Source organism: Garra rufa, chromosome 2 (genome assembly GCF_049309525.1).
Source record: "Garra rufa chromosome 2, GarRuf1.0, whole genome shotgun sequence".
Taxonomy (NCBI): domain Eukaryota; kingdom Metazoa; phylum Chordata; class Actinopteri; order Cypriniformes; family Cyprinidae; genus Garra; species Garra rufa.
This window is the reverse complement of record NC_133362.1, coordinates 52,622,958-52,638,806: the sequence shown is the minus strand read 5'-3', so window position 1 is coordinate 52,638,806 and position 15,849 is coordinate 52,622,958. Positions and strand designations below refer to the sequence as shown.

General features: G+C 35.8%; 1 protein-coding gene across 2 annotated transcripts in view; it reads right to left on the bottom strand.

The window, feature by feature from the left end:
• LOC141325593 (uncharacterized) overlaps positions 1-5,763 on the bottom strand; it is a 98,435-nt gene extending 92,672 nt beyond the window's left edge. The window contains exons 1-2 of one of the 2 annotated variants that reach the window (XM_073834371.1): positions 5,625-5,763; positions 2,484-3,193 (exon numbers count right to left, since the gene is read on the bottom strand). In XM_073834371.1, the coding sequence (XP_073690472.1) occupies positions 2,484-3,193; positions 5,625-5,709 (795 nt within the window). In that variant the 5' untranslated portion in view covers positions 5,710-5,763. The remainder of the gene's footprint in view (positions 1-2,483; positions 3,194-5,624) is intronic. The other variant, XM_073834372.1, reaches the window with a different exon arrangement.
• Positions 5,764-15,849: the final 10,086 nt, after the last annotated feature.

Here is a 15,849-nt window from a genome sequence, read left to right as displayed (position 1 = left end):
AGCGCTTACCTTTTCCTTCTCGTCCGTCTTCTGGAAGTTGACCGTTAATGACGGGCACCCGCACGGCGCACTTACGCAGCACTCAGAAAGTGACGTGCGCTGGTTTTAACATTTGTCCCGTTCCCCCTTTCAATAAACCATTCACAACCATAAATTATCACCATTTGCTAAGCAAACTATTTGGTTTTTGTTTTGCCATTAATTTGATGACAAACATTTCTATATTTTAAATGACGGGTTATACTTATTATAATAATTCATTCCATCAAGCAAAATGCTTGACGAATTCAGTATATTCCCCATATTATGGGCTATTAAAACGGTTTACACCTTTAAAAATAAGCTTAATACATGTAGTGCAATAATATGAAAAGTTAGTTGGAGACCTGCTGACCACGTCGCTATAACGTTTCCCACGCGACCAACCAGCGACGTCTTTTAAGGACGTGCCTACGACGTTTCTGGGACGTTAGCCAAAATTCAAAAATATGGAACCTTACCACAACGTCCTCACGACGTTGTCATAAAGTAATGTCGCGCTGACCAAATGACGACCAACTGGCGACGTCCTCACAACGTACTGTGTTTGCTGGGTAACCAGTGACTGAATTCATGTTTACTGTAAACTTATTGACAATATAGGTAGCGAAATGAAAAGCACTGTTTGTTAATCACGTGCAGGTAGGTTTTCCTCACACACATTATTATTATTATTTTTAAAATATTAAATGTTCGATGAAACACTGCAACGTTACAATGAATGATTATCAATTAATTTTACACCGCTTGTAAAAAACGATTGCACTGCCTTAACGATTTCTAGATATTTAAACACTTTAAACTCTTAAAAACACCAACCTCTCTTCAGCCGAATCACAAACACCGGAGCGCAGTCTTATGGCGTCACATCGCTAAAACAAAATAAAAGTCCTGTGTTGGCCATACATACATTGTATATGCAGAAAAAATATATACATACCACATGTCAGCTGTATTCTAAGTTTACTTGGTAGTGAAATGGGTTCAAAAAGAAAGAAACCACAAGCTATTGCAAAAAAAATATTTCACATTGATTTAGTATTATTTTATAAACTTTCTAACCTTTGCAAAAATAATAAATTTGCTAGACATTAAAATAAAATTTTGTATTTTACACACCTTTTTGTATTGATATAGGCTTTCAGTTTTATCATGTCCTGCAACGTAATCCACTTCCACAAGAAATATAAATCATAAAATGATAAAAACCTCAAAATATTTATAAGTAATGTTATAATGTTGAAATCATGATCCCAGAGTCTAAAGGAAGACTGGAGAGGCACAGAATCCAAGCTGCTTGAAGTCCAGTGTCAAGTTTCTGAAGTCAGTAATGATTTGGGGTGCCATGGCGTCTGCTGGTGTTGGTCCATTGTGTTTTATCAAGTCTAAAATCAGTGCTTCAGTCTGCTGACAGGCTTTATAGAGATGCTGATTTCCTTTTCCAGTAGAACTTTAGCACCTGCCCACAGTGCCAAAACCACTTCCAAGTTTTTTTTGCTGAATATGATATTAATGTGCTTGATTGGCCAGCCAAAATGCCTAATATTTTGAGATACTGGATTTTTGACTTTCATGAGCTGGAATCTCTAATCATAAAAATTTTAACAAAACTTTAGAAATGTTTTACTTTATATGTAAGGAATCTAGAATATATGAAAGATTTTTATAAAGTTACAAACAAAAATGATTATTTATATTAATATATTTTAATCATAGTGTCTCTCTCAGTCCATCTATATTCACACTGCAACCCCTTAGTGCTCTATTTCAGATTTTTTTTGCATAGCTGTTGATTTAAATGTGACCAATATCAGTTTTCCAGTGTGAACAGATCATGGTTCTGAACTGGCCTGTATGCACAACAGAATGATACTAATAGGATTTCCAAGATTTTACAACTAAATCTGCCAAATTGCTTCTCAAACTACTCTGAAGCTAGCCCAACCATGTTTGGGGAGGTAAAAATCATGTTAGAGAGGTTGCATACATACAATATCCTCTGGCAGAAATCGGAATTGAAAAGATCAGATTCCATACGGTTTGTGTTGTTCACACTGTCATGATAAAAACAGATCTGAGTCACATGTGAGCAAAAAACAGGATTTGGGCCACATTAGCCCGCAGTGTAAACGTAGCCTAATGACCCTACTGGAACCAGTTCATTATACGTCAAGATCTGGGCCAGAGAGAAACATAATTATAGCAAGTGGAAGCACATTTCCGACCCGTTACACAAGCGCTGAATATGTCCATCTCTGGCTCAGCACCAGCCAAAGCACAAAAGCATATTTGAATTTAGCAGTTTTTTTTTTTTTTGCCGTTAATCAAATGACAAACTGAAGTCTAATCACTCTGGTGTGATTGTGTACAATGTGCACATGTTAAAGAGCTACTCAATGTCAGTCAAATCTCTGATCAGGCTTTTCTCCAGTGTGAATCTTCATGTGTCTTTTAAGGCTTCTTTTTTCAGTGAATCTCTTTCCACATTGTTGACAAGTGTAAGGCTTTTCTCCAGTGTGAATATTCATGTGTCTTTTAAGTGTTGTTTTATGAGTGAATCTCTTTCCACACTGTTGACAAGTGAAAGCTTTCTCTCCAGTATGAGTTTTCATGTGGACATCAAGGTGATATTTATGTGTAAAACTCCTTGGACATTGAGAACACGTGAAAGTTTTTTCTCCAGTGTGAATTTTCGTGTGTTTATTAAGGTCTGAATTTCGACTAAAGCTCTTTCCACATAGTTTGCAGGTGTGAGGCTTTTCTTCAGTGTGAAATCTGATGTGGGCATCAAGGACGTGTTTATGTGCAAAACTCCTTTCACATTGAGAACATGTGTAAGGCCTCTCTCCAGTGTGAGTTTTCATGTGGTTTTGAAGTTTGTCTTTTCGAATGAAACTCTTTCCACACTGTTGACAGGTGAAAGGTCTTTCTCCAGAGTGGATTCTCACGTGGACTTTAAGGTATTCCTTTCTGCTGAAAGTTTTTCCACATTGTGGGCAGGTAAAAACACTTCTTTTTGCTGTCTTTTGTGCTTTTGTTTCAGTATGTGAGCAACTATATGATTTTTCTCCAGCCATGAAATCATGTTTCTCAAGCTGGAGATCATCTTCCTTTTCATTGAGTTCTTGACTCTCCTCTTTCAGTGTCATCAGGTCTAATGCAAAGAAGACAAATCCAAATTAACACCTTTTCACCTTAATCACATTTTTAATTACTCAAAGCACAAACATCAAGCCCAGCAACATTGAGATCTTATAAATACTAAACTATTAAACGTAATCGCAAAACCTATTCTCATCTCCCCCTGCAGTGGAAGCATTTCATATTAAAGACATGGATTTTTGTTTTTACATATTTCATTTTTTTTTATTAGATTTAAATCATGTTAAGAATTAGATAAGGTATCATATGATGTTCAGTTTTAGGTTACTTGTGTGGCCTACTTAAAATGTTGTATTATCTTATTCTTTTTTTATCTAATTATGAGCTAACAGCTGAAGAGAAATGAAATAGAATTAAATGTAAAATAAAACAGCATAGCCTTCACTGTAAGAATTAAACTCGATTTGTTTAATATTACAGCTACAGAAGCTTTTGTCTTTTGTAGTTTGGTAATTATTACAGATGGCAGAGGGAATAGTGTGAGCTGTTGTCGTTTTAAGAGCTGCATGGATCCAATATACTGTTACACACATATTTTCTTTCTCAGCTGTTTTTGTTCACTTAAGACAAAACTGACGGTGGTTTATGTGAATAATCACCAAGTGCAGAATTTTGATCACATAATTTCAGTGATTTGCACAGTAAGTTTAATGGAGGAGTGAAACCGCTCCACTGGAAAGGGAATGGGCGACAATAATCGTTTTATCTTGATTATTGTATTTTCATAATCGGTGGAAGCTGACATTGTATTTCAATTAACTGCCCACATTTCTTACAAGAATTAAATAACTAAATGCTTTCTGCCTCTTGACTTATTGGATAGAAAATTGGCACAACAGAAACTGCTGCATAATTAAGTGATAAAAATGAATGCTTTTAATTTTAGAAGCAGACATTTGGGCTTAATGTTACAGAACATAAATGTTCAGGCTAAATCTGTTTTATTGTTACAACCTGAAAGCAAGATGCCATAATAACAAATTTCCTATGTGAAAGCAGGATTTTATTATTTGTCTGGTCATGTGATCTCAACATGTCTGTCCACAACTACTTTAAAGGCACAATATGTAATTTTTCAGCTTTAAAAATAGCAAAAATCACTATATCTATGTTATAAATATTTTTTAGTTGTGTACTTACATTATCCCGACAGTTTCCACGAACTTTCAAATCCGGAGAAATTTATTGTTTAATTCGAAGACACGGGTCCGTTTCTTTATTTCCGTTTTGTCGCCCATCTATGGCGTCATATAACCTTTGACCCCTCTAGTTTCTCTAAGTTCCTGCGGAACCGCCAAATACAAAGGGGAACAGAAGCAAAGAAGAGATGAAGAAGAAAAAGTAGTAGCTAGTCTTGATCGATACTATTATATTTATATCGTTTATATTAGTATTTATACCTCAATCAATAACATAGTTATGGATCATGATTATGCTTTGCCTGCACGTTCTGTGAAGCGCAAACGTACGGGTGAAATAAATGACCAGTATGTTGCAGTATGTAAGGGTGTACTCACACTAGACGTTTTAAACCGTGCCCAAAGCCCAGTTCGTTTGACTTGTGTAAGTGCTCCGTGCCGCGCTTGGGCGCGGTTCGTTTAGCTGGCCCTGTCCCGGCTGAAAGAGGTGGGTCAGAGAGCAGTTCGGTTGGGCTCGGGCGCGGTACGCATAGTTTAAGCGCTAACCGCGTCGGAGCACAAAACAAATACAATTCTGTGTCTACAAATGTATCCTATAATTACCAACACAACACTTTTCAAATAATTTAATTTGAGTAAAGTATATTTAAGTTTATAATGGGTCTGGTTGTCTCCTTATTGATGAACAGGAATTGTAGGTTGCCAGTAAAGCTGCAAATTCTTTAACTAACGTTCATATTCTTTCTCTCTCCGTAATAACTCACTGATACATACAAGTGAAAATCAATGAACGGCATAGATGAATTATTATTAATTATTAGGTAGAATATTAGAAAAATCTATTTTCGCCGTTATCTCGTACGTAAGTGTGTTTCGGCCGGAGTAATCGCGCTCAGGCTCGGTTCAAGGCAATTGTGGCTAGTGTGAGTACATCCTAAGTGTAAAGTTAAGCAGTTCTCTGTTAGAGGAGGAGTGCCTCTTCAAACACTATCTACAATAGCTTCTTCCAGTGATACTCAATAAGATTGGTAGGCAAAAAAGACAGTATCTCATCCGTGAACATGATTTGTGAAAACACATTTGCCATCGTTCTACGCTCCGTAATTGCATCATCAAGCGTCGCCTCTGTTATTGTTTTTAAACAATGCGACCTCTAGCGGCGAAAAATTACATATTGTGCCTTTAATTATGACACTCATAAACATTCTCATAAATATCATTCATTTCTGTAGAGCTAGACATTTTAAGGATTAAACCAGTTCAGCTTTGAAAATAAAAACCAACCTGTTTGTTCCTCAATATCTTCATGTTTGACTCTGAATGTCTCTTCAATCATCATGTCTTCACTCTCCTCTTTAATAAACTCCATCTTTATAATAGTGTGTCACGTGGATCTCAGTTGATTCAGGAGGGTTTTCTCTGTGTGTTTGAACACTTTTGTCCTGTGTAAGATTAGAATAATTAACAGTAAATTATTCTCAAAAATAAATGTAAACTAAATCTCTATGTGTTCACTACAGCGGTCAGTGCACTGGTAAGAGACTCCGTCAGAGTAATACTTAATGGGAAATGACCAGACTAAAGTAGATATAGGCATTTATTATTTAGTTTTGGCATTCAATTATTTGTACATAACATTTAATAATTAAAAAAAGTAATCATTATACATGTTTGTTTGTTAGTTTGTTGTCACTGAATGAGTCGATTCAAACGATTCGAATCTCTAAATCATTTTACCACTGATTCGGATTCTCATTTTCTCGCACTTTCTACTTGAACCGACTTGTATTTACCCAGCCGGCATTTCAACGTTGATTCACCGTTGAAACGACGTCAGGTACCATGGTTGGATCAACGGTGAAAAACCTTTCGGATTTGCAAAAAATTTCAACGTTGATATTGTGACGTCTTTTCAACGTGGAAGTAACAACGTTGATTCACCGTTGAAATCGCGACTTTGTTTCACCCTCTTACCTTTCGGGTTATGGTCATCTGTCGACGTTGGATCAACGGTGAATAACCTTTCGGATTTGCAAAAATTTTCAACGTTGATATTATGACGTTGATTCACCGTTGAAATCGCGACTTAGTTTCACCGTCTTACTTACCTTTCAACAACGGTGAATACACAACTGTACATTCAATTACAACCAGTTTGCATTTAGATCAACACTGTACCTACATGTTAGTTAAAAATCAAATGACTAGCAGCAATGGTATCAACTTCAATAAACTAACACATGATCAATATTATAAAACAAGTTTTATTTTGGAAACATACACTGTAAATAAAAAATAAAAACTGTCAAAAACATTTTCCAAAAACAATACAAATACATTAATTCTGCTCACATGTTATTGTAGCCCAGTCTGTGATGAATACAAAGTAATCAGACTTTATTACACATTACCAGTCAGAAGTTTCTCACAGTAAAATTTTAAATGTTTTTTTTAAGTCTCTTCTGCTCACCAATCCAAGTACAGAAAAGTTGAATAAAATATATTTGTACTATTTAAAATGTTTTTTATTTGAAGATATTTGAAAATGTAATTTAATCCTGTGATGTGAAAGCAGAATTTGTATCATTACTCAAGATCCAGTCACATTAAACTTCAGAAATCATTCTAATATTCTGATTTGCTGCTCAAAAAAATTATGTTGGAAACAGCTCAGTGGAATTCTTTCAGTTTGCTTTGATGAACTGAAAATGAAACAATTTATCTGATATAGAAATCTATTGTAATATTATAAATGTCTTTATTATCACTTTTGATCAATGTAAAGCATCCTTGCTAAATAAAAGGTTTGAAGTATGGTATATAATTTTACAAATGCTTTATTTCAAGTAAATGCTAATCTTTGGATCTTACTATTCATCAAAGAATCCTAAAAAAAATCTACTGCTTAAATATTGATTATAATAAATGTTTCTTGAACAGTATATTAGAATGATTTCTAAAAGATCATGTGACACTGATGACTGGAGCAACAGGAATAAATTACATTTAAAAATATTTTAAATATTAAATATCATTTTAAATAATAAAAATATTATAAAGCAGAAGGAAATTTAATAAAAAAATAAATAAAAAAAACCTTACTGTTCAAAAACTTTTGACTCGTAGTGTATTTTTTTTCTGATACTGAAAAAAACACACAGATGTCAGGGTTTAAACTTCTCCAAATCCCTAGACCCCAGAAGGTTAAAGACTCAAAGTTTTTGTACAATAACATGCATATTTTGCGCTGCACAAGAGAAACCTTTTTTTGACTAAAACCACTTGATCTCTTATTTGGTGGTTAACTATGGTTCTGTGAAAACAGGTTTACAATTGTGTCTCATTATAAGAGATGTGTACATTTGTGCAGTGCAAATGGATAAAAGACTTTGAGAATGGAACCTGCAACAAGAAACCATGTCGTGGTGAAGGGATCAAAAAGCAATCGCCTTAAAATTCTTTAGGCAGGAAATACCTTAAATGAAATGTATTTATTATTTAAGCCAAAATGTTTCTTCAAATTCTGATAATAACAACAGCCTTGTGCATATAGCATGGTTGTGCTTCGGGTGATCCCTGAAAGAGTCCCAGCTCTGTGTCCTCTCTCATGCTGTCCCCTCCTCTCTCTCTCCCACTTGTGTGCCTTCTGTACTGTCCTGCATAAACAAAAACACCAAAAATAACATTTTATAAAATTGACATATTCAGATTAAAGTTTAAAACAACATGGTTTTAATCACAATTCAAACTAAACAGTGTACTTATTGAAACAATTCAAATCATATTGAGTACATTTGTATTACATTAAATAAACTTATAACAAAAGATCAATGAATCTCTACCAGAACTGACAGTGCAAAGATGAACAATTCCTTACCAAACTGCCAATAAGCTGGATCCTTAATGATTCTACAAGGAGAAAGAATAAATGATTTATTGGAATTTTCTTAAAAAGCTGTTTTTCGTTTTAAACCATTCCTTTAAACAATCTTAATTCATTTAAATGAATTCCGTTATATGATATTCAGAAAAGAAAGATAAAGTATGTCATCTTTAGGACTGTTATTATTAGGGGTGGGAAAAAAAAATCGATATTGCAATATATTGTTGTGCTCTCTGTCGCAATAAATAATCGATACACTAACGGCCAATATCGATATTTTATTACAACACAAATGATTAATTTACCCGTCGTCAGTGTCACTGTCACTACCCAATATCTACCATTCTGTTTGCGGGGGGCGCTGTTCGAGTAAATAGGCGTAAAGTGGCGGAAGCAGCGGCCAGGGAAGGAGGAACGAGACTTTACACAAAGTTTGACTGGTTGTCGGCTAAACCTTTTGAAAAGTTTACGCGGGAGGAAAAGTTGAAGAAGCGATGATAAAAGTTCTTCGAGTTGCTGTCACCTAATGAAGAGAAGACAAGGAACTTTTTTGGAAGAAATGGGGAAGCGTGACAAAGCGTTGACAACGATGTCGGGTAGGCAAAGCTGTGCTGGAAATGGGCCAGAATGGGCTTACTCGGATGACACTGAGAACGAGGATCATGTGGAGTTTAGTCAGGAAACAGATGGAATAAGAGAGAAACGGGGTGGTGAGAGTGGAAAAGCGGGGTCAAAGAAATTCAAAGGGATGACGACTAAAGTTGATGGAAAGGATGATAATCCGAAGATAGATGATGAGTTCAAAGTAATACTTAGATTTGGTGAGGAAAATGGAGTGCTTGGTATGAATCCAGTGAAGTTGACTACGATTTTGAAAAACCAAGTGGGTAATGTCAAAATGGCCAAAGTGTTGAGGGATGGAAACCTTTTAATAATATGCAAAAATGAAGATCAAAGAGAAAGGGCCTGTAGAATGAAGGAGGTAGGAAGGCATAAAGTAAGTAGTGTTAGTCGCGTGGAGAAGAGAAACATGTGGAAGAGGGGGGTGATTTGGGGCATTCCTGTTGATGTAAATGTGGAAGAAATAAAAGCAAACTTAAAAGGAGGGAAAGTGAAAGATGCCCGAAGATTGACCAGCTTTAAGAATGGGGTGAGACAAGTTAGTGAAAGTGTATTGTTGGAATTTGAGGATGAAATGCTTCCTAATAAAGTATCCCTGGGGTATATGATGTATAATGTGAGAGAATACGTGCCTAAACCTTTGAGATGTTTTAAATGTCAGAGGTTTGGTCACACAGCCATGAATTGCAAAGGGAAAAGAAGGTGTGCTAGATGTGGAGAAGACCATGACTATGAGAAATGTAGAAAGGATGTACAACTGAAATGCTGTAACTGTGGAGGGAATCACAGTGTGGCATATGGGGGATGTGAAGTAATGAAAAGGCAGGTTGAGATCCAGCAGGTCAGAGTTAAAAATAAAATATCATATGCAGAGGCTGTTAGACTGGTGAATCACAGGGAGGAAAGAGTAGTAAATGAGGCAAGTGAGAATCTGAAAAATGATCAACATGAACAGAGTAAAGAGGGCAAAGTTCTGGTTGATTTAAGGAAATTAATCATTTTTATAGCAGGGGTCATCAATGCTACAACGGAGGCGAAGTCAAAAACGGAAAGGATACAAATAATAGTAAAGGCAGCAGTGAACCATCTTAGTCTGAATGATTTGTCCTGGGAAGAGGTGAGGAATGAGCTAAGTGCTCAGGCCAGTCAGGAAGTTTCATCTGTTGGCTGATATTATGGTCCTTATTCTTCAATGGAATGCAAGAAGCTTGGTGGCAAATGGACAGGAATTAAAGTATTTTATTAGTTCGTTACCAACTGCACCTGATGTAATTTGTATACAGGAAACATGGTTATCACGGAAATTAGATTTTAGTATATGTAATTATGTTAGTGTAAGAAATGATAGGGAAGATGGTGTAGGGGGTGGGTGTGCTACATTTATCAAGGAAAGTATTCCATTTCAAGTTATATCAAAAGGAAGGGAGGAAGAGTATATTATTGTTAAAATATGGACTAAGCAAGATAAGTTTTCTGTGGCAAATTATTATAATCCATGTAGAAGATTAGATGGTGATAAATTAAAACAGATTGTTGAGCTAGCAAGTGGCCGCACTATTTTATGTGGAGATTTTAATGCCCATAGTTCATTATGGGGAGGGGGGAAAACAGATGTAAATGGTCTAATAATAGAACAATTGTTGGATGAGTTGGATCTGGTATGCATTAATAATGGGAGAAGCACAAGAATAGATGTTCACACAGGTAAAAGTTCAGCGCTTGATTTAACACTGGTGTCAAAAGAGGTGGCAGGTATTTGTGAGTGGGAGTTATGGGAGGAGTCTACTATGGGTAGTGATCATTTTCCTGTTTTATGTAAGTTATGTGTGAGAAAGGATGAGAGGGAAGAGGGAAGAGAGGAAAAATGGATATTAAATAAGGCTATGTGGGGTAAATTTGAATATTTATGTGAGGTGGCAAGTAGTGAAGTTGATTTAAGCCAGGATATAGATGAAATTGATGGAAAATTTAAAGACGTAGTGCTTAGAGTGGCTAACTTATGTATTCCAAAAAGCAAAGGAAAAATGAATAGGAAACCAGTTCCATGGTGGACGGAAGAATGTGGGAAAAGCATTAAAGTAAGGAATAAGGCATTTAAAATGCTGAAGAATAATCTTAACTTCCAAAGATTAATAGAGTACAAAAAGGCCCAAGCTCAAGTTAGGAAAGTAGTTAAAAAGGCAAAAAGAGACAGTTGGAGAGAATATTGTAATAAAATAGGTAGAACGACTCCATTAGGAAATGTGTGGGGAATGATAAGGAAAATGAGGGGAATTAGAAAAGACTGGCAGTTTCCAGTATTAAAATCAGGAGAAACCATAGCAGTAACAAATGGGGAAAAAGCTGATATCATAGCTAAGGCTTTGGTTGAAATTCATAGTTCTAATAATCTGTCAGAGGCTGGCAAAAGAGGGAGAGAAGTGACTAGAAATTCATACCCAGAGGCACTTATAAGGAAAGAAAGTACAGAGGAAGCTTTGGATTACCCTTTTACATTAAGCGAAATGAAACGGGCAATAGATAAAGCTAAGATAACTGCTCCAGGAAAAGATCAGATTAGTTATAGGATGTTGAAACAGTTTGGAATTTTAATGCAAATGAAACTGTTAGGTTTATATAATAAGAGCTGGGAAGAAGGGAGATTACCAATAAGTTGGAAAGAGGCTATTATTATACCTATAGTAAAACCAGGTAAGGATCCAACAAATCCAGCAAACTACAGGCCCATTGCCCTAACGTCGCATGTGGGGAAAATTATGGAACGGATGATTGTAGAAAGAATGACATTTTATATAGAAAGTAAATGTCTTTTATCCCCCTACCAAAGTGGTTTTAGGAAAGGACGGGGAACAATGGACCCTGTGGTTTGTTTGGAAACAGAAATTAGAAAAGCTTTGATAAATAAGGAATCGGTTATGGCAGTTTTCTTGGATGTGGAAAAAGCTTATGATATGGTATGGAAAGAGGGGCTACTGATTAAATTAGATAAAATGGGTATTAAGGGAAGAGCTTTTAATTGGGTCAAAAGTTTTCTATTTGAAAGGTATATTCAGGTTAAAATTGGTGCTTCAGTGTCTAATAAATTTAAAGTAGATAATGGGACCCCGCAGGGTAGTGTGATAAGCCCATTACTTTTCTCTATTATGATCAATGATGTTTTTAGTAAAATAAAGTATGATATTGGGAAGTCATTATTTGCTGATGACGCTGCCCTGTGGAAAAATGGCAAGAACTTACTTTTAGTACAAGAGAAGATACAGGAAGCAGTAGGTTTAATTGAAGAATGGTCTTATGCATGGGGTTTTAAATTTTCAGTGGAAAAAACAAAGATGATGGTTTTTACTCAAAAGAGGGATAAAGATGCTAAGGTGTTACTGTATGGAAATCAAATTGAGCAGGTAAATTCCTTTCGGTTTTTAGGGGTAACATTTGACTCTAAACTAACTTGGACAGAGCAGGTAAGGAAAGTAGAGGAAAAGTGTAAGAAGATTTTAAATATAATGAGGTGCTTAACTGGGATAGAGTGGGGTTCTAGTAAAGGAGCCTTAAGAGGGGTGTATGTGGCTTTAATAAGACCAGTGATGGAATATGGAAGTATAGTGTTTAGATCTGCGTCGAAAACAACACTAAAGAAGCTGGAAAGTATACAAAATCAAGCACTGCGAATTTGTTGTGGAGCAATAAGGTCCTCACCGGCTTGCGCATTGCAAGTGGAGGTGGGTGAGCTACCATTAAGCTTAAGATTTGAGCAACTGATGATGAATTATTGGGCCAATCTAAAAGGTCATAATGAAAGATGGCATCCTACAGTTAAGTGTCTTACCCCTTGTTGGGAAAGTGGGAAGGCTAAGACAGAATGCTTTGCTTGGGCATCTAGTAAAATAGCAATTGAAATGAAATTGCAGGAGAGTAAGTTCAGTCCTACTGTTCCTTGTTCAAGGACGCCGCCTTGGTTGTTTTCACCACTAATTATAGACTTCTATATTCAAGGAGAAATAAAAAGACTTAATGGGAAAGGAAACTGGGTTGAAAAGGTGGAGGATAGAATAAGGTCTATATATAATTCATTTATAGCTGCATTTACGGATGGCTCAAAAGATCCTAAGAGTGGTTTTACCGGTTTTGCATTCACTATTCCAGAACTAAAGGTAAATGTTAAGGAAAGAACCTCTGATCATCTGACAGTATTTACTGTGGAAATGTTAGCTATTTTAAGGGTATTACAGTGGGTGGAACAAAACAAAATTGCCAAGGTTTTAATTTGCTCTGATAGCCTATCATCATTAATGTCTCTTCAGTCGGTATCATCTAATAACAGACTTGATATTGTGTACGAAATATATGAGACTGTATACAGACTGCAGCATATTAATGCAGCGGTCAGATTTATGTGGATTCCAGCTCATAGGGGGATTGAAGGAAATGAAACAGCAGATATGTTGGCTAAGCAAGCTTTGAAACTTGACAGAATTACAAAAGTGGCAGTAAGTAAAGCTGAAGTTAAAGTTAAAATAAAGGAAAATGTTATGAAGACATGGCAGAGACAATGGGATGAAGGAAAGAAAGGGCGGCATTTATACAATATTATGCAAGAAGTGGGGAAAAGGAAACCTACAGGTCGATGTGCTAGAGAAAGTAGCATTATTTCGAGGTTGAGATTAGGACATACTGGATTAAATAAAACTATGTATTTATTTAAAAAGCACCCTTCAGGTATGTGTGATTGTGGAAGGGGAGAGGAATCAGCGGAACATGTGATTAGTGAATGTGTCAAATATGAAAAACAAAGGATAAAATTAAAAGAGGAAGTACTGAAGTTTGGAGAAAACATGTTGAGCCTTAAAAATCTTTTTAAAATCGGAGAGCAGATAATGGGAGAGTTGTTTAACTTTTTAAGAGAAACTGGTTTAATGAAAAGGATTTAATTGATTGGTAAAGTAATTATAAAGGTAGGAAGAAGGTAAAGTAAAGTTTTTTTTTTTTTTTTTTTTTTTTTTTTTGAGTCATACCGTGATTAGATGCTTACATTTCTGGCCCACACTCCAGCACAGGAGGTGGCGGATATGCACCTTAAATGCCGGTTGCCACCCGCCATTATAAAAGACGAAGAAGAAGAAGAAGAAGAAGCAGCGGCCAGTGAAGAACACAAGTTATCTGACAACATCAGAGAAGAAGCGCAGAAAAAAAGAGAAGTGAGAAGAATGGCGGAAGATAACGAAAAACAAATCAAAGACGCACCCGCTAGTTGAGCATGCTGATCAGTTACGCCTGTTTCACACATACTCCGTCTGCAGTGCTAATGCGTTGAGTATTTTTTTCCGCACCCATGTTAACGGATTAGAGCGTTCACACTGCACGCGGTTGCTGTGCAAGTGCATTGAATAATACGTTGTTTATTATACGTTGAGTTTAAACGTGAATATATCTAGAATTGTATTAGTGTACTGTGATAAAAGAGTATCACAATGCTGAAAAAGCACGTTTGTATTTGAAATCAAAATAACGGATAAATGGTGTGTTTGTGGTAAACAGCCGCGGATCAGGAACGGACTGCAAACGTGTCCTGTGTGAAAGCAAAATGAGTCCGTGCTGCTTCTGCATCGCATACGTAACGCACACGGACTGCATACACATTGCAGACGGAGTATGTGTGAAACAGGCGTTATTGTTCCTCAAGAAGAATATGCCTTGATGAGACCACTGTCCAGGTTAACATAAAGCACTTTACAGTAAACTTACTACTGACGTTTAGGTTTACACATGTTAGTTAATGTTCATGTTGTTTTTTAATGTTCAGGCACTTTTATCTGTCTAGCTGTACAGTGTTTACATTTAAGACCAGGAGGCAGTGAGTTATTATGCAAATGCATATTTCTTTGCACAGTGTTGGAAATGTTGGCATTAATAAATGCATAAGATTTTCTTATCATGGGTATTTTTTTCTTTTTCAGTCACATATATCGTGATATATTGTTGATGAAATTTCTTCCAATATATTGAATATCGTAGATATCGTGAATCGCGATATTATCGATATCGTGGGCCACATATCGCCACAGAATTGAATCGTGAGTTACCTGTATCGTCCCACCCCTAGTTATTATATGATTAAAATGTAAACACACCTGCAGTAATGCATGGCATTTATATAGAAAAATGTGAATCTCTAAAAGACAGACATTAACAAATACTAGCAACACACAACAACACCAGATATATCTACGACCAAATGAGCTAATATTGCTAGCGCGCTAAATGCGATTAGCATCTAACTTTTGCTGTCTGTGATAATAAAGCAGCACAAACACACACTCAAGTATTTAACTTCTGCAGTTTACATGTCCTTTACCAATTTGTAAACTCTTGTACTATTTTTTAAAAGGTAACTTAATAATAAATACTTATTGTCTCACCTGATTTAGCCAGTGCTGTATGTTTTCAGAGACTCGCAGCTCACGTCTATTTCCTTTGTGTTCCGGTTTTTGTTCTCCGTTGAGATCTCACAATTCAAATACGCTCAAAATAAAAATATAAAAGGAAAATATAAAATAATTCGTGACCAACTGAATAATTTCGGTGAGCAGCAGCTCTCATACAGTCTATGCAGCTCACAACCTCACCAGAGAATGCGGTAACGGTCGAAATTTAAATTACAAAGGCCCGCGCAGTTCCACCTGTCAGGTTCCTGAATGACAGCCAGATGAACCAATCATGATCAAAGCAGTATGGTAAAACAACCAATAGGAATTGTTTCAGCATGTTTCTGCGAAATGTATTTAGTTTTATTGTTGGTGATTATATTTAACATATTTATATTTTAATAATATTGTCCATAATCATTTAAAAGGCAAACATTTCTTTGTATGCTGAAGACATATCTTATGTTGATTTATAAGTTAACCTTGTTAATTATTATTATTATTATTATTAATATTATAATTTAAACACTTGCTTTTGAAGGCACATATAACCGTTTAGCATTCAAAGTTTTAATAAAGTTGTTTT